This window comes from Vidua chalybeata, chromosome 1 (assembly GCF_026979565.1).
Source record: "Vidua chalybeata isolate OUT-0048 chromosome 1, bVidCha1 merged haplotype, whole genome shotgun sequence".
NCBI classification, from domain to species: domain Eukaryota; kingdom Metazoa; phylum Chordata; class Aves; order Passeriformes; family Viduidae; genus Vidua; species Vidua chalybeata.
In genome coordinates, this window is record NC_071530.1 from 6,811,219 (window position 1) to 6,829,686 (window position 18,468).

At 47.3% G+C, this 18,468-nt stretch overlaps 2 protein-coding genes across 9 annotated transcripts in view; one reads left to right on the top strand and one right to left on the bottom strand.

Moving 5' to 3' along the window:
* Nucleotides 1-4,949, bottom strand: part of KMT2C (lysine methyltransferase 2C) — a 190,868-nt gene extending 185,919 nt beyond the window's left edge. For 6 of the 7 annotated variants that reach the window (XM_053942498.1, XM_053942526.1, XM_053942489.1 and 3 more), the window contains exon 1: nt 4,578-4,753. In XM_053942498.1, coding sequence (XP_053798473.1) covers nt 4,578-4,753 — 176 coding nt within the window. Of the gene's footprint in view, nt 1-4,577; nt 4,755-4,865 lie in introns of those variants that run through there. The other variant, XM_053942468.1, reaches the window with a different exon arrangement.
* Nucleotides 4,780-18,468, top strand: part of LOC128787929 (atherin-like) — a 39,558-nt gene continuing 25,869 nt past the window's right edge. Inside the window, exons 1-2 of one of the 2 annotated variants that reach the window (XM_053942539.1) lie at nt 4,780-4,924; nt 5,550-6,341. In XM_053942539.1, the coding sequence (XP_053798514.1) occupies nt 4,780-4,924; nt 5,550-6,304 (900 nt within the window). In that variant the 3' untranslated portion in view covers nt 6,305-6,341. Of the gene's footprint in view, nt 4,925-5,549; nt 6,342-14,497; nt 15,821-18,468 lie in introns of those variants that run through there. The other variant, XR_008430900.1, reaches the window with a different exon arrangement.

Sequence of the window (18,468 nt, forward strand, 5' to 3'; positions counted from 1 at the left end):
GAAAAGGGCAGGCAAGTAAAGACACAAGTATCACACAGAAGGTGTGTGATGAACTAAAGAAACACAGCTGAGCTATAAAGCTCCATCCAACACTTTAAGGTTCTTTTGCAATGAGAGTAGGTATCTTCAAATATTGGCCTACCCTAATGCAAATGCAACTGCAAAGTGATGATAAAAATTCTCAAATAATCATTTCCTGGCAAAAACACTTATGCTTAAGGGTCCTCAAAACTATCTGCACATGTGAAATCAATGGCCTTTGAAAACCTTCTGCACCTTACATTGGCCAAAGTAATGAAAAACTACTATGGAAATGAAAGCATGGGTAATTAAAATGGGTAATTAAAAAAGACACACAAAATGTTCTCTACAGTTTTGAAAGCATTATTATAAACTGCTTTAAACTAAACACATTTGCAAAAATAACTTGTAACATACATCAAGATCTGATGGATGCTGAAAATAATGTTTAAAGTGAGCTTAATCTATAAAGGGTCACAATCAATGAGACTTCTGCTACTAAATTTTGCTAAGAAGCTGCATCTGTTTGTCCTGCTTATAACCTGCAGAGATTAAGAAAGCTCTGGTACTTCAGTTGATGACAAAAATGTTTACTGCACCCGTACAATACTATTCTGATACATTTTCATGAACAACCAGCTGTTTGTACACAGTTAAAACAGAACTCTTCCTCTACAACTTATTTTCAACCACATTCCTATCCTTCAGTTCCCTACTCTGGAATTTAAAGTATAATCCAAGCAAGAGTTAAGTTCCCAAGATTTCAGGCCATACAGAGAGCAGAGAGGTGGCACCTAATTTCCATTTTTCCTCTACAATCCTAGCAAGAGTTCTTTTAACTGTGCATCTGAAAGCTTCCTTCTTCTCCATCATGTCTCAGCTTTAGTAATCTAACTTTATTATCTTTTTTCAACTTCTATAAATTCAGTCTTTCTACCTTTTAAGGCAGAAACGCAATACTACAAAAATATTTTCTTCATTCACTGCTCTGATTACGGTTCTCTGTATTCTTGCTGATGCACCATAGCATGAACAACCTCCTTGCTCTAAATTTCAAGGCTCTGCATGGCCTGTTCTTGCTCCACCTCTTAAATTTGAGTTGCTGCTCTGTACAGATATCCCCTTGTCAAAGCGTAAGGAAGAAAACAGGAGTGTTGGCCTGGCAGCTCAGGCAGGAAACCAGCTTTCTGTGAAAATCCTCAGGGTGACAATGCTACCCCTGCTTTAAATATATCCCCCAAGTTGGGAATCACTCCCTGATGCTGAGATAGCCAGGCTACTTGAACTTCTGCATGTTCTTTGGCTCACAGCATTCTCACAGCTCCCTTGTGCTTTCCCAATACATTTCTTACATTGACATGCAGTCTTATCTTTACATTTAAATTAAGAAATTGTTTGTGCAGGAACAACCTTTGCTTATGCATTTGTACTGCGTGTAGTGTAATGGTGCCCTGGCCTCTAGGCACAATTACAATATAAATAATAAAAATGAACTGTTCACCTAAGATTAACTCTCCTGACAGTGCTACGTGAAGCTAGATCCTTCAAACAATGACAAAAGGCTGTTCTAGCACCACATTCTACCAGCTGTACCTCTCTCTAGGTACTGATGACACTGATTCCCAGTTCTTCACCTGCAGGAAGCCTCCACTGTTCCCTGTACTTATCCGTGTCCATAGCACCACTGGAGTTTTTACTGATAACCAGGCAAAATGCAGAATGAGATGTGGGCAAGCACTGTCCTACTGAAGGACCCTCTGCTCCCTTAACATAAGCCTCCTTCTGGGAAGAGCTGAGAATCCCTGGCATCTCACAGGAGCAGACTCAAGGCAGTTTTCCATCTGTCTGCTTAAACTCATCAAATTTGCTTAAAAACATGGCCTTCAAAGAAGGTAAAAGTACCAACCTAAAGCACTCTCCAATATTGCACTGCTGTTTAATGGAGGCATCCAGAGCTGAGGAATTATTCTATTGTGGCTTTACCAGTTTAATGCAGGGCTCTTCGTTTTATCATTACTTAGACTGCACTTAGACTGAACATTCAGTGGAACATTTCCTATAATGGGATAAAGCAGTTGAACAATTTGACTGGCTAATAGTGATTTAGACATGTGATTACAGTACAGAAAATGGTCTGACATATGCTCTTTTATCTGGTTTACATGAGGCACATTAATCCAACTGGAAAGCACAGAAGTGAAAATGAAGACAGGACCAAGCACTCTGAAGGAAAAAACAGAAAATAGTTTTAGTTGTCTCATTTCTGTATTTGCTAGGCTAGTTGCAATCTGTATTTTGTAACTAGGAAAACTTACAAAATAAAACCATTTTCATCCCAAAATGGATGCACCTACAAACCACCAGTCTACACCTATGCTGTGCACATTAGAAATAACAATTTTTTATAAAACTCTAGCTTCAAAAGCATTTATGACTTCAAAAGCATAATGCCTTTACCAAAAAGTACAGAATTTTCAGAAAGATGCAGCAGGACAGGGAGCACCACATCAGCCAGGAACAATCAGTGTGAACAAAAAGAGTATTGATTCATTTTAATTTTTGTCTCAGCTAATTTAATTTCCCACGTTTACACAAATCCTTATAAGCATGCCAGCATAAATTCATATTTTACAGGAATATTTTATTTCTTCCTAAATCTAGCCAACATTCCCATGACACCAAAAACCTATCTGAAGGCAAGGAATTACCTCTTTAACACACACTTTTTTCCCCTCAAGAGTGCATACACAACCTCAAACTGGCCTAACAAGATATGTCAATTTTCACACATAACACTATTTAGGTTTTTTGTGCAGACTGGTACATTTCAGTTGCATTTGCATTTTTCTTCAGAAAAAATTTCCTTCAAAATAAAACATTCAAAGGTTTCCTATGTAAGGTTTGGATTCTGTAAGTAACAATAAAATCAAAGTATGTAAAACTAAGCATAAAGATGAACGCAAAAACTTCACCACGTGTACTTATGCCAACTACTTTCAATGACCACTATATCAAAAATTCTATCAGGAAAATAATGAAAAGAGGAAGCTGTAAACAACACACCTTCCCCAAAACCAGAGGTGACATGAAAATCTTTGCAGGTAAACTTTGAACAAGAACAACAAAAAATCATGTATCCCAAACTAATGATAGTTCTGTCCTGGGATACTTATGTATTTATAAAAACGAACGCATATAAAAGATGCATGGTCTTTGCATGTGTTTAGGTCCAGCCCAGCAGAATCCCTTGTGGATTTCCACTGTGACCTTATGGTCGGGCTTGACCTTAAAGGTCTTTTCCAACCGAAATGATTCTGGCACGGAAATGGGCAGTGATGTTTGGGGTGGGCCAGGATGTTTAAGGAGGCGCCAGGACCTCGCCAGAACAAACACGGCACTGTCAAACCGAGCGCGTCCCCCAAAACAAAGGGAACAACCTCTGAACCCCGAGGCTCGGACAGACCGTACAGCGCAGGAGCTGCTTTGGTCACCTCCTGACGTTCCTTCGCCGAACGTGCCGCCCAGCTTTGCCCTATTACCGCTGCCATCAGCTATGCCATGGCAAGCTCCATCCTACTCAAAAATAACCCGCGGGGAGCGGAGCCAGCGCGGCAGCGGCGCTTCCCGGGAAGCGGCCGCCGGGGCCTCTCCCCGAGCGCAGACCGGCCCTGCACCCCAGGCACCCGCAGCGGCAGCTCGGCCACCCCCGCTCCCTCCGCGGGCAGCGCTGCCCGGCCCGGCCCGGCCCGGCGGGATCCCCGCCCGAGGCTGCGGGAGCGGGGCGGCCCCTGGGGAGCGCCCGGCGGGGCGGGGGAGGCGCTGGGGCGGGCGAGCGCCCGCGCCCCCGGCGGGGAGAGGCCGCGGCGAAGGGAGAGCTGCCAGCGCCTGGGAACGGGCTCCCCCCGCCACCCTCCGCCCCCTCCCTCCGTGTGTTTGTTGTGCTCCGGCACCGTCCCGCCGGCGCGTCCCTCCGTGCGGCGGCCGCTGACAGCTCCCCCCGCGCCGCCGAGAAACTCCTGCCTCAACTCTGCGTGTGCGCGGGGGGTGCGGGGGTGTCCTCCCCGCCGCCCGCCGAGAACCGTGCTTTCCTTCCCAAAAAGAGGAGGGGAAGGGGGGGGGCATAACAGGGGGAAAGCGACGAGGAACTACCGTCAGCGCACAGGGAGTACCCAGGCGACGCTGAACGCAGCCGAGCGTCCTGGAAGGGAACGGACCCAAAAAGAAGGGGAAGGTGCCAAGGCAAGGGAAAAAGGAGGAAGAGGGTGGAGGGGGAAGAGCTAAAGAGAAACTCCGAAGAAGGAGGAAAAGAAAGGAATAGGGATGGTGAAAGAAAAGTGGAAAAGGGAGAGCAGGCGGAGGAAGACAAAGGTGAAAAAGGAGGAGGAGGAGGAGGGGAAAGTGCAAAGGGGAGAGGAGGAGAAGAAAGAAGGGCCCTTCTCAAAATGGCATTAGGCAGAGGGAGGAGGCGAGTAGCGAGTCTCCACTGACAGCTCTGCCTGAGCCTGGCCGCCTGCCCCGGCCCCTCTCTGCCTCGCACACACAAACGCTGAACTTACTTCTTTCTGGCTCTCTGGAAAGGGGAAGCGCCATCTTTGCGAGGCCGGCCCCTAGGTCTTTTGTCTGTGGCTGCTGCTGCTGCTGCTGGGGGGGGAGCTCCAGGCTCGGGGGGCTGCTGCTGCTGCTGAGGCGGCTCCACCACCGCCACCACCAGACTCTTGTCCTCCGTTGACATCCTAGTCAGCAGGACGAGAGAGACACATGGATGATGATGATGAGGATGAAGATGAGGATGGTGATGGGGATCCCGATGCTCCTCCTGCTCCCGCGGCTCCTCTCCTCCTCACCTCCGCCTCCTCCACCTCCGCCTCGCATCGCTGGCCTCAGCCGCCGCCGACCAGCACAGGTAGCAGGGGGAGCAGCATGGGGAGAGCAGGAGGAGGAGGGGAAGGGGGGGGGGGGGGGCGAAGAGAAAACGCAGAGGACGGAAGGAAGGGTCTCACACACAATAACACCCTCCCCGGGCTCGGCGGGGTCTGTCGGGGCTGGGGGAGGTGAAGAGAGCGAGCGACAGAGACGCGGCTGGTCCCGCCGCTGGGCGCCCCCGCTCAGAGGCCCCGGGCGCTGGCGGCGGCTCCGGCTGCTGCGCTGCCCGGCTGCGGCGGCCGCCGCTTCATTGTACCCTGGCCCTGCGCCCTCCCCCCGCGCAGAGCCCCCGGGGGCGGAGGAGGAGCGGGCGGCGGCGGCGGAGGCGGCGGGGGCCGAGGCCGAGCGGAGGAAGTTTTGACAGCTCCAGCTGTTGTGTGTGTCGAGGGGCTGAGTCCGGCCGGGCTCCGCGTCCCCTTCCCAGCCGGGCCGGGAGCAGGAAGTTTAACTTTGGGGAAAGAAGGAGGAGGAAGGGTGAAAAAGGGGGAGGAGGAAGGGGGAGGAGGAGGCGGCGCCCTGCCCCCTCCCCGCGGGGTGGAGAAGGGATCCCGGCGCTGCCCTGGCGTGTAACCCCCGCCTCCCCGGCTCCCTTCCCCCCCGGCCAGTGCGACACATAGACACAGCGACCGACCGCCCTCCTCCTCCTCCCCTGCCGCGGCCCCACACTGCGCCTGCCCCACCCGCCCACCGCCGTCCCCCGGCGCAGACACCCATCCGCCGCCTCGCCGACCTCACGGGCTGGGCTGGGGCCGCGCCGGGCTGCGGGGAAACCGCGGAGCGGGGCCCGGACGGGACGCGGCGCCACGGGGAGCTCCGCGCACCCCACCCCGCACCGCGCCCCGGCCGCTGCCCCAGCGCTCCCCCACCCTCTCCCCGCCCATGTTATTTCTTTTTATTTATTTCCCCCTGGAAAAGGAAAAGCCCCTTCGGATGCGAGCGGCCGCTCCGCGGCGGGGAGTCCCCGCCGCTCCCCGCACACGGGCTGCGCTCCGTGCCCGCAGGACGCGGCTCCGGGGGCAGCGCTCCGTGCCCGCCCCGGCGGCGCTCGCTCCCCCCGAGCCCCGCGGAGCCCCCGGGGAGGCGGCTGGAGCCCGGCGGCGGGAGCGCTCCCCTTCCCCCCGCCGCGCGTCTGCGGCTCGGGGCGGTGGAGGCGGGGGCAGCCGCGGGCGCCCCGGGGGATGGGAAGGAGGGAGGGAGCAGAGTTCAGCGCTGTGTGCGAGGGAGACAAAGTCTGGGGAGCGTGGCCGCTTTCCAGCAGCTCCGGCTGGAACAGCTGCGGGCGCTCGGGGCGGGGGGGGGCTCCCCGGGCAGGGGCCCGGCTGGCTGGCTGCCTGCCCGCCCGGCTGCGGGGCGGGGTTAAGCCTCATTACACGGGATTTAACGTGTCCCGGAGGCCAGCGGGGACTCGGGCTCCGAGGGGAGGCGGGGGAGCGCCGCGGCCTCGCAGCCGGAGAAAAGTCCGGCCACGGGGCGAGGAAGCGGCCGCGCCCCCGGACTTTCCTCCCGGGCGCTGCCCCGGCGCGCTCCGCCGCCCGCGGCGGGAGCGGCTCCAGCGGAGCGCGGCCGCCGGCCCGGGGCCCCCGCGCCGGGCACCGCCCCAAGGGCACCCCTGAGCCGCCCCCCGCGGGGCCCCAGCTCGGCCGTCCCTCCCTCCCTCCCTCCCTCCCTCCCGGGGCCGGAGCGGCGCGTACGGAGGGAGCGGGTTCGGGGCGCGGGTGCTGAATCACGAAACGGCGCGCACGGACAGAAGAGCAGCGCGGTGACTCGGCGGGCGGGCTCGGGAACTTCGCCGGACTTGCAGACGTGGTGTGGGGAGCGATAGCCCCAAGGGTGCGAGTAAACACATCCCGGGAGCCCGGCACGGAGCGTGTTTCCAGTGGCTTTTAGGTTTCTGTTTGAATCTGACTTGATAAAATGGCCTGGGGTATCACACAGGTACAAAGAAGGAAGGAGGGGCTGATGTTAGTCGCTGGTTTTTTTTTTTTTTTAAGTAAAAATAAACACAAAGCAATCCATACCTTTTCACTGCTTTTCCTTCCCCAATTTTTCATTTGTCAGCGTCAGAATACAAAATTAAATGGTATGTTGTGGCAAATACGACTTTTGCTGGCCTGGTTTCTTCAGAACCATTTCATAACAAAACCTTTGTTGATTCCTTTCTAGGTTTGTGAGTAATTAAGTAGACCTTTGTGACATTTTCATATAATGTAGGAAATACATTAGAAAGTAACACATTTGTCTCCACTTACATACGTATAAAATTATACAGAACCATCCCTATTGTTTAACCATGCAAGGAGAACAGCTGGATTGCTGGTATGGCTTTCTTGGCCCTATCACTGAAAATGTACTCATTTATGCCAAATAAAAAGATACCTCCTGAGTTAAATGTTTGTGTTATGAAGTCTGCAAATGACAGCATGGGTATACTGCTCATACAGTTTCAGATACAGGATCTTAATGTGTTTACATGTTGTCTGACAGAAGAAAGTGCCTTTGAATTTTGTTAACTCAGGCAAGTTAACGTAATTTAACTGAAAACATTTAATGCTATAGAGGCCTGGGCTTGGGTGGAGTAGAGAGAAAAGGGCAGGGAGAGGGAAGGAAAAGGCCACCATCTCTGCACAGTGGGATTGCTGGTGTGGCATTTGCTGGAGTTGCCAGGTTGCCATCTGGTCTACTAAAAAAAAATGGCCATCTGAAACGCTGGCTGTGCGTGAGCGGACCCAGCGCACATGCGCCACGGCTTGGGTGAGCCTCGGATGTGTCAGAGCCACTCTGTGTGTGCAAATTGATTGGAGCTGTGACACATGAGCACACTGTGGGCTCACATCACTGCTTGGTGTGTGGGGAATAGCTGCCACATCCCATGGCACAAACGTGTCTGGTGAAATCACTGGGTTCCCTTGTCCGTGCATTGTTCATCCAGTGCCCCCATGGAAACGTTTTTTAGTACCCTTGGATCACCCGCGAGTGGTTGAGCTTTGGGGTGTGTGTCTTATGCAAAAATGCGTAATTCAATTTTTTTTTTCTCCTTTTGTTTTTGTTAATACATTAATTATGTGTATATGTAGCGACCACGATATAAAACGGGAGTGGAGGCTGGACTAAGTCAGCGTTGGCGTAGAGTGGTCTAGCACAGGAGAGAATTAGGGATTTAGCCTATGAGTTCTGCTGCTGTGCCTTATCTCCTGACGTGTCCAAACACAGCTGGGCAGGTCTGTGCTGTGAACAGCTGCAGCCACTGCTGGGGCAATCAAAGGTGTGAAGAGCTGTGCAGGACTGAGAGAGACTCGTGAGCAGGAACCTGAGGTGGAGATGGAATTGTAGGAAACTCTATTTGCTGGCATTATCTGTCACTCGGAGAAGGCAGAGGGACGAGCTGGGACACGTGTCACCACACATAAATCCAGTGTGGGAGTGCTTTGTTGATTCAGGATATTTGAACAGTTCTGTCAGGAAAATTTTTACGTTTATGCCTTGGCCACACTAACCACCTATTATAAATTCTCGCTGTCTGGAAAACACACGCTTTTGCAGCAAATATATAATATTGAATGAGCAGGTTTTCTGCTTTACTGAATGTTAAGAGATCCTCTAGTTCCTTGTAAACTATCTCAGGTGAGCTGACACACCTGCTTTTTTTTAAAATTTCAAGGGCAGGCAGTGTTGAAACTTTCAACTAGAATTTTACATTCTAGCCTCCCTTAAACATTTCTGTAGTTTTGGAATTGTTTCTGAAATGTAAGTGAGATCCTTGCAGTTCTGATTAAAAAAGGCATGCTAGTGGTTTTAAATTCAAAACATCCTAAATTGTCCCAATGTGCTTAATAACAAGTACTTCCATAACAGAAGAAGTTAAGACAGGATGTTGTCTTAAATCAGCTAGTTAAGGATAATTATTCTGTTACAATTAAAGGAAAATGACAACTGGAATGTAAATATAATTTTGTCTTTATACAACTAAAGTGGTGTATGGAACATAAATAATAAGAAAATTATTCTGGATTGTATCAGGAATGGGATCCAGATACTTTCTGGTTTATGACATTAATTCAGAGCTCTGCCAGTTTAATGATCATCCATCACTCTACATAAACCAAATAAAAATGTAATTTTTGTTTTCTTTGCACTTGTGTTCCCATTGCAGAAACATCCAAGTTATCACAAAAGCTGCATTTAAGCTACATCAGCAACATGCTAACATTTCAAATGTTCAGTATATTGAACCACTTTGTCTTACCCTTTGCTAAATTGATAATTGACTGTGTTCAACATCTGCTTACTTCAGTGTGCTGCTCTGAAAACTGCGGACAGTTTGGTGCTGCTCACATCCCATATGGTTCTCCTTGTAGCAAACTTCAGGATGAAGGTGGAGGGGCAGCTGAGTGCAGCAACCACATCAGCTGCTTGTGATATTTGTTTTACATCTGCATTTATATTCACCCAGGTAGTCCAGAAAGAGCCAAATTATTGGATTTTTTTTTTTCAGTAATAAAAACCAAGACCAAGATAATTTAAAAGACTTCTAGACAAAGCCTAAATCAAGTGACAAAATCAGGATTATATCATACAAATATGTGACTTCTGGTTAATTTGTACTAAACTTGGCTGGGCTACAAAAAATGTTAGCATATGCTAATTGTCGTATGCTAACCAATGTGTTGTGGAAGCCTAGTTTTAAACTTGAAGTGTTTGTTTCTTCTTTTCATCAGTTTTGCTTACTTGTCATCCCGTGGATCTGACTTACTTCAGGCAGCAGCACAGCCTTCCTTGAGCACTGGGGACTTTCCCAGCAGTTTGGGGAGATGCTTTTTGCTGCCATGGTGGGGCAACAGCCTCACTTCTCATCCTGAGCAGCATTCCCAGCTGGAGAATTTCAGTTACCAGGGGCTCTGGAGCAGTGCACATAGTGGGGAGGTCCAGTTTGCCTAGAATCCATCTAACTGCTCTCTTTAGAGACATTCACAGCCCATGAGGAAAAAACATTTCATTCTAGTTGATGTTTTCTCACCTGCTCCCCTCTATGAAATATCCTGACTTCTTTGGACAACAGCTGAGCCCCACACAAACGGATCCAGAGTTTGTAGGAACGCGAGGCTGACATAGGCCAGGCTCCCCATCCCTGCTGGCTCCCCATCCCTGCCAGTTCCCCATCCCTGCCATTTCCACATCCCTCCCTGCTCCCCATCTCTGCCTGCTCCCCATCCCTGCCAGTTCCCCATCCTTACCTGCTTCCCATCCCTGCCAACTCCCCATCCCTGCTCCTCATCCCTGCCAATTCCCCATCCCTGCTCCCCATCCCTGCCAGTTCCCCATCCCTGCTCCCCATCCCATCCCTGCTCCCCATCCCTGCCTGCTCCCCATCCCTGCCAATTCCCCCCTGCTCCCCATCCCATCCCTGCTCCCCATCCCTGCCAGTTCCCCATCCCTGCCTGCTTCCCATCCCTGCCAGTTCCCCATCCCTGCTCCCCATCCCATCCCTGCTCCCCATCCCTGCCTGCTCCCCATCCCTGCCAGTTCCCCATCCCTGCTCCCCTGACCAGCTCGGTGTGTGCTGAAGGCAGCAGTGCCCACGCTGTGATGGATGTGCTGCCTCACACCTTTACACCTCGGCCTCACCAAACCCTAAGGCCTTTTCATCATATTAAGCTCCTTTGACTGGGCTAATGTGACTGAGAAACACACCTTTTTTATCCATTAAGATGAGGCCAAAAATGTTAAGTGCTCAAGATGCAAGCCCCTAGGGCTTGTCTATATATCGAGTTATTACACGTGGAGGCTTTTATCTTCATAAAAAAATGTTCTTTTTGTGCATGCCAGAGTGTGAATTTAAAACCAGTGGTTGTAGTATAACCCTCATGCAGACTCACTCATCCTCACATCTTCTGGCTTTTTTTTTCTTTTTTTTTTTTTAGATTAAGTCTAATTTCTTTAATTTATTTATGTAAAATCAAAAAAAAAAAAGGTATTCGGAGTGAGTTTGTCCACATGAGGAATTATGCTTGCCTACCTCTGGTAGTAGCATTAATAATACCTTCCTATATGGAGAAGCTTTGTCTATTAGGAATGTTAATTTTGCACATGTTTGCACTAATTTGCATTTGAATCATCCTATTTTTACAAGTGGTAGCTGAGGCACTCTACTGAAATTCATTAAGTTATTCCAAACTGAGGCCATGATCCTGGGGATGCTACATTAGGCAGATAAATAACCAGATGCATAAATAGGTTCACTATCTCCTGATTAAAGTTTGTTCTGTCTTTAAACATTTGCAGAAATATTTAAATTCTTCCTAAACTTGCAATTTATATAGTTTTTTCTTAGAAGAAACAATGAATTGTGCTATGTTACGTTGTATTTTTTAAGCATCCCTGTGAAGTCACATGAACAAGTTACTTAGGAACTTCTGTTCCATTCTCTGTGAATTCCTGTCTAGTTTACACATTAATGAAACTGTAATTTTATAAAATTTAGTATTCTTTTATTTATCTATGTGGTGGTGGGCAGCAGAGAAATAATATTTTGTGACATACTGTTACTTGTGTGGGGGTTTTAATCCAAAAAGGTAGAATGCTAATAGTTTGAGGAAAATCAAATTAGTACCTGAAAGCAGTACGTGCCAAGCAGTGCAGAAAGATGGAAAAACCCCAGAGCCAGCAGCAAGAACCCAGGGCAGTAGCTGGCCCCTTTGTGTGCACCCCTGGGGAAAGACAATAGATTGCTGTGAAGTTGGGACTTTATCATGCAGAAAGTTAAATAAATCTCTGAGCAGTGTTTGCTGTTTGCAGGAGTGGTGCGTTACACTCAGATTACTTAACAGAAATAACACAAACCTGGCCACGAAATGGGGGAAAGGATTTGCTGGTGTGCAGTCATATATTGGGTTTTTCTTCTGTGTTTTGCACAGAACCTCGTGCACAGGGGTCGTGGTTCCTTATCTGAGATCCTGGGTGCTATAATAATAGGAATTTAAATACTGTTTCTGGAAATAAGCTTGCCATAGATTGCCAGTTTTGCAAGGAAATAATCTCTGCCCCACGTTCAGTAGAGTTGTTATAGTGTGGGAGAGGCCTTGGGTTGTAGTGAGGTAAACACTTGGACACAGGTGCCCAATCCTGTTTCCAGCTGTTTACTTCAATAACATCGTGTGTCTGAGTAAGAAGGACAGCATTTGGCCTTTGGTTTTTGGAGTTAATTGCAGACAATTAATGGGGACATGTCACATACATGGGTTCCAGAACAGAATTCAGTCCTTCACTTCTTTAATAACTAATTCTTTAAACCAACTAGCTACATACCCCTATGGAAACAATAGCAGAGCCTTCACAGCCAAGACTAAAGATCTAAATTACATATATAATAAAAGTTGTGCATGTGTTTTCTGGCTGAGAACCATGTTATATTTCAGCCTCAAGCAAAAATTTTCTCCAAGCTGTAGTCTCTCAACAAAAACACACTTTTTAATGAAAGTCCTGACACCACCTTAATTACAGTGCAGCTAACATTACCATCATAATCCCATTTCATCCTTAGGCAAGGAGAGCATCCCTGGGGGCCTGGCTGCTAGTGACCAGTTTTACAGAAACAACCTTTTCCCCAGTGCATTTTTTAATTTAACCTGTGCTGCGCTGCTTGGGGGGAAGATGCATGTGGAGCTGCTCATGCTCATCTCCCCACGCTCCTTGCAGCCCTCCTGTCACTCCTGGAGCATCAACCAGCCCTGGCCCTGGAGGATCAAGCAGTACCCAGGGATGCCCAGCCTGCAGCCACCTCTTTGGCTTCCCCACACTTTTGCCTGTCTGCTGTGGGAGTCCAGCAGGAGCCAAAGTTCATGTCCAGCACGTTTGTACCACAGGGGATTCACCCTGACACTTTCCAGCATCCCCCAGGGTTCTTTCTGGCTTATCCCATACCCAGAGACAATCCCCTCCCTTTTTTGCTGGCTGCCACACTTCAGTAAAATCCTTGCTTTGGACCCAGTGGTGCAGGGGGAAGGCTCTCCCAGTGGCAGCCCTAATCCAGGTGGGTGAGGACAGAGCTGTTTGGAAAGCAGGGCTGTGCCATGCCCAGCAGTGATGTGTTCATTTGAAGCAGCCTTCAGTGTCTCCAGGCTTTCACAGTGGTTGGGTGGGTAAGTAAAATGTGATTAGTTTCTCATTACCATGTCAATTCAGTGCATAGATTTTGTGTGGGGAGTGCAATATTGGCAGGACAAGTTTGCAAGGCTGTGTGAAGCTGGGATATTTTCCTACCAGAAATTCCTACCAGAATATATCTATGTACATGTATAAACACAAGGGGTAATACTTGTGGTTCTTACATTTTTTTTTCTCCTGCCTTTTTAAATCAAAGTAATAAATATGATCAAAAGAGTTAGAATAATCAATCTCTCCAAATTGATCTGAAAATCCTAGTTAAAGGCTAGAGGGAAAATTAAACATGAGGTTTTTTGTTCTCTCTACAACATTGTTAAGTACAGTACAGTTTTCTATTATGGAACTCCTAGAATTCTTATGTACAGAGTAAAATCATGCAGCTGAGATACTGTCTCTAAAAACAAGCCAAAGCCCTGTGTCTGCTGGGAGGACATTTCTGTTATCCTGTTCCCTTCTATTTAGGTTCTCATATGGTGTTAATCACCATGGTATCTTACAGCTTTGTAAAAATATAGTGCACCATATGTGATAAATCACTAATATTAAGAATGAAGATGCTGGAGAAAAATACTCTTCCCAAATCTAAAGCAGAAGACGTGCAGTAATGGACGTACCTAGACAAGCAGCCTGAGTACAAGGAGCAAGAATACAAAAGATGAGGTCAGAATCATTCCTAAGGTGATAGATAATATTTCATCCAGTCACTGCTTGTGAGTGTGAATGGCACTCTCACTCCTTTCTGCCCCAACCTGTGCTACTGCTCACTAAAGCACAGGGACTATGTCCAAGCCATCTTCTGTTCCCTCTTTTGCACAGCAGACCAGTTTCTGCTTTGTAGTGTTCAGGGCATCAGTCAAAAGAAGATAATTTGACAAAAAAACACAAAGTAAGCTTGTGCATTTGTTGCTAATTAAGTGCACACATAATTACAGTCCAAACATAAAGCAAAATGAGGGGCTGTACTTCCATTGGAAAGAATGCACTAGGAGTGGTCATAAATTATCCCCCCCTCAACTGTAATCTCAGTTACATATTTTCTCATGTTTTTTTCATTTCCCACTTAGTTCCAGCCAGATCTGTTTTCTATTTATATTGTCAAGTGTCAACACATAAATAATTTTCTCTGTTGTATCCCTCACTACTACATTCTTTTTCTTGATAGAATAGCAGAAGTAATTATATTTATAAATGGAATGCCTGTTTTGCCTAAGTACTGCATATAATTCCCCTCTGTAAGAGGGATTTTTATAATTCCTCTAAAAATGCCTTGGCAAGGATCAACCCACCAGTTGGTAGTGTGGATCCAGCCTTTAGGAACAGAACTGGGGATTCTGATCCCTTTGGCCAACAGGCAGGAGGGCACCACAGAAAAAAATGCTCTTGTTTGTTTCAGAGAATGATGCTGTTGAAAATGTGCAGTTATTAAGTACCCAGAAAGCAAATTCACTGAGAACTGCTTCCCACCTGTGGATTCTTCTGTTCAGCACAGAATTATTTTGGCAACTGAAGAATTCTTCATTGTGGATGGCTGTGGGAAGATACTAATCCTGTTCTTCAAGTAAGATGCATTCACTGATCTACTAGACCTGCTCCACCTCTACTGTTTTGTATTGTGAGAGGAAATCAAAGGAATCTCAAGTGATGAGGAATCTCAAGTCATTCTTACCCCTTTCTGCCTTTTTTTCAGCTGCCTTCTGCAGACAAGCTCAGATGTCCCTTGCTCAATAGGAGTAGAGCAGAGGGAGATCTGTTGTGAGCTCTGCATTAAGGCAAGTTCAGTTTTCCATCTCTGGGCACTCCTTGAGAAAACCTCACTCAAAATGGTTGCATGGGGATGGCAGATCCCAGCCACAGACAGTTCACAGCTGCTTCACTGGATGGAACAGCAAAATGCCTCCTGGAGCTGATCTGCAGTACAGGAGGAGAAAATCAGAATTTTCTTACTGGCTTCTGCTGTCTGAATGTGCATGGTGTTCTTTCATGAGAGTTTCTCCAACATTTGCTCTGAATAAAGGTTGTTCCAGGGCACCTACAAAGCAGCGAGCCATCCTGTTCCTACAGATGTGGCAAGCTTGAAGAATGTTGTATTGGAGCATTCAAACCCCATGTCCTGTGTCATTTGGGAGCTGTGTGGGAGAGATGTGGTGATGTAAGACACATCCTTGGCCTTGGTGAAAAGAGTGCCTGTACCTCTGGAGTCTCACAGGGTTTGAGGCACGACCCTGCAGTGTGGTCAGCATTTCCACAGCTACCTCAGCCAGTGGAGGTTCCATTACTGAATTTTCCCTCTTGTATGATCAGCAGAACCAAACACACACTGCCCTGGAGCTCAGCAGTTCCTGGTCCTGTATCTTCCACACAAATCAGCTTCAACTAACAGGGAGGTTTCACTGCCGCATCAGCGACTTGGCAGCCAGCACGGCCATGTCTCTGTCCCTGCAGGAGGGTTCCTGAGCTGCAAAGGCAGAGGTGTCCCTGCAGGAGGGTTCCTGAGCTGTAAAGGCAGGGATGTCACGTCCTCAGCCACTGCAGTGACATCCAGGAGTCCCCCGAGAGCCAGGGCTGCCGTGGCCTACTTTGTGCAGATGATTGGAGCATGCTGGATCCTGCGCCTCCAACAGCATCCTTCCAGCAGTGTCAGCTACAGAATCCATCAGACTGGGAATGCTCCTGGTGGTTAGCCCTGCCAGGCCATGGCTCTATCCCTGTCCTCTTGGTAAGTCTGATTTAGCTCCTTTACAGCTCTGGCTCCATAAGCTGCAGCCTCTGAAGCACAGAGAAACCCAAGTCCATTTCCCACTCCCCTGTACATTTATTCAGAGGCCTCTCTGAAGTTTTGGACTGCAGTCTTTCCTTTTCCCTGCGTACCCCCTCTAAGGGTTCATGTTTATTTAAGATTTAACTTTATGAGCAGTTTTCTTTCTCTCAGTATACACAGTTCAAATCTGGTCTGTTCCCTCAGCTTTTGCATTCAGCTGGTTTGACTGATTTAGTGTCACTGATTTACCGGTATAATTTAGCTTGTCTGAAGGGAAGGAAGATTGATGTTGGCTGAAATAAAATTCTGAGATGCCTATGGAGTTTTATTGCCCTAGATTTTTTGATTGCTATTTATTCACAAAAGTGGGCAGAACTCTGACTTGAGATTTTTCAGGAATGCCTTCATTATGTCAGAGCTGCTAATTCTTTGAGTCAAGTCATTGTGGTTAGCCAATCTTGTTTTCTGTCTCTGTGGTAAGATTTTACATCCAGAAGGCTAACCTCAACGCTCCCCCACGAAAGCAGGCAGGGATGACAAAGCATTTCCTTCCTTGACCTCTGTACTTGAGTTTTGTAGAAAGATGAAATCTGTCAAATCAGACCAAACACCAAATCACCTGCATGAGAATGAACAGGTCAAACCCTGTTCCTGTAGCAGTATGTGGAACAAAAATGTACTGAAACATGTTTTTAAAATTAATTTCTCTTCTACATTTTCCCCCCAAATTCAGACTATGAACTATGAAATTCTCTCATGCTTGTGAGTTACATGTGGTTATGTATCATATTAGAGCAAACTTGAGGTTATTAGGATTTTCAGATTGTGCATACTTGTCTTGAATTTCCTGAGTTTGTGATGTTTTTGGGGGGAATAATGGAATATTCTGATTTCATTATATACCTGCTGGGATAGTGCTGGGCTGGATCCCTTCTGCTGTGACAAGGGCCATACTACAGACCCTCAACACCTCCTCTTGATTCACACAGGGGCTGTCTCTCTCCTTCCAATTAGCAACATAATCACCCATTAACTAAAGAACTCAGTCCCACCCAGATGCATCTGGAGCTGGTTTCATGAGTGGAAGATATATAATGTCAGCATTATGTCATATAAAAACCTCTGGCTTGTCACCATGAAATTCATTTGTGCACTCTGCTTGTACCCCTGGTGCTGTGCTAAGCAGCTGAAGCAAACTGACCATTTGGACCAGGCTTAGCTCCCTACTTTAAATCCCAGGATTACAATGGTAGAGCTGGAGTATTCCCTGTGCTGGAGCTGCTTTCTAACTGGCCACTCTGCTGCCCTGGCACTCTCAGATCAGTGACAGATCAGACCAAGTGGCAGCAGCTGGGTGACCAAGGAACCTGCCACTGACAACTCTGCATATGGTTGGAAGGACTGGTGACTGCACAATTCCCTCAAACCGGAGCATTTCAAACAATAAAAGCATGGTTTGGAAACTGCCTCTAATAGTGGAGGGACAGCTGACCACTTTGTCACTGCTGCCACTTTGGCATCACAAAAGACTGACCTGAATTCTTGACCTGGGCAGTCTGTTGATCTATAATCATAGTGATCCGTTAATTACTTGGCTTAATTACAGACAATTTATTATAATGAAAGGTTTAACTATACTTACCTTTGTAAGTTTCCATGTTATTTTTCATTGAGGTAATATTCAGGCATAAAAAAATCCAGCACGCAGTGCCTTAAAACAACCCATTCCACAAAGATTGGGGAGCTTTACTGGCAAATTCTCCATACAGTATTCTCTGCTCAGGCAGTAAATATCAGAGCCATGAGAAACACCCTGTATTCTTCACACACACACCCTACAGGGGACTAGAATCCCTCTCAATGCTGTTTTACCCATGCACTCATGACCTGGACTTCCATAATTCCTCTTTGCTGTGATATTAGCACCAGGTGCACCATCACTACACCTGCCTTTTCATGTAATCTCTGATAGAGAGATGCAGTTAGCAAATGGCATCAGGTATTAATGCAGAAGTGACCTTTTAATGTCATGCACAGATACACGAAGAAAGAACTGCCACTGAAAACTTCTGATTAAAGATAAAAGTAGACAGCCTGTAAAAACATTAAGATAAAAAGTAAATCCATTTGCCCTGAGTTTCCCCTGCTATCCCACCTCCTACTCTAAATTGATGTTGTCAGCACTCATGATTTTATCACAAGTCTTGTGATGTTTGATGTTTCACTTATACTCCAGCTACTACAGTTGTGTAATGAGGTTAGAAACTCAGCTTTCCTCTTTCTTTAATTTAAAGTCAGTTTCTAGTCCTAATGGTTAGACTATAAAGCTTGCAAGTGTGACCCAGGTGGACCCTAACAGCTCAAAAACCAGAAAGCACAGTAAAAGAACTCCACATTTATAATTTCACAGACAGGCTTGTGATTTTGAGGGTCAAACTGTAGATCTTGAACATTTGGAGCTGGCAATAGCAGCTTGGAAAAAAAAGTGCTTGAACAAAGTCCCACACCAGGGAGGCATAGCAGTTATTATACCACAGTGATAATTCCCTTTTCAGACATGCACATTTTCCTATTTAGTTTGTTATGCGGCATCTCAGGGCTCAGCC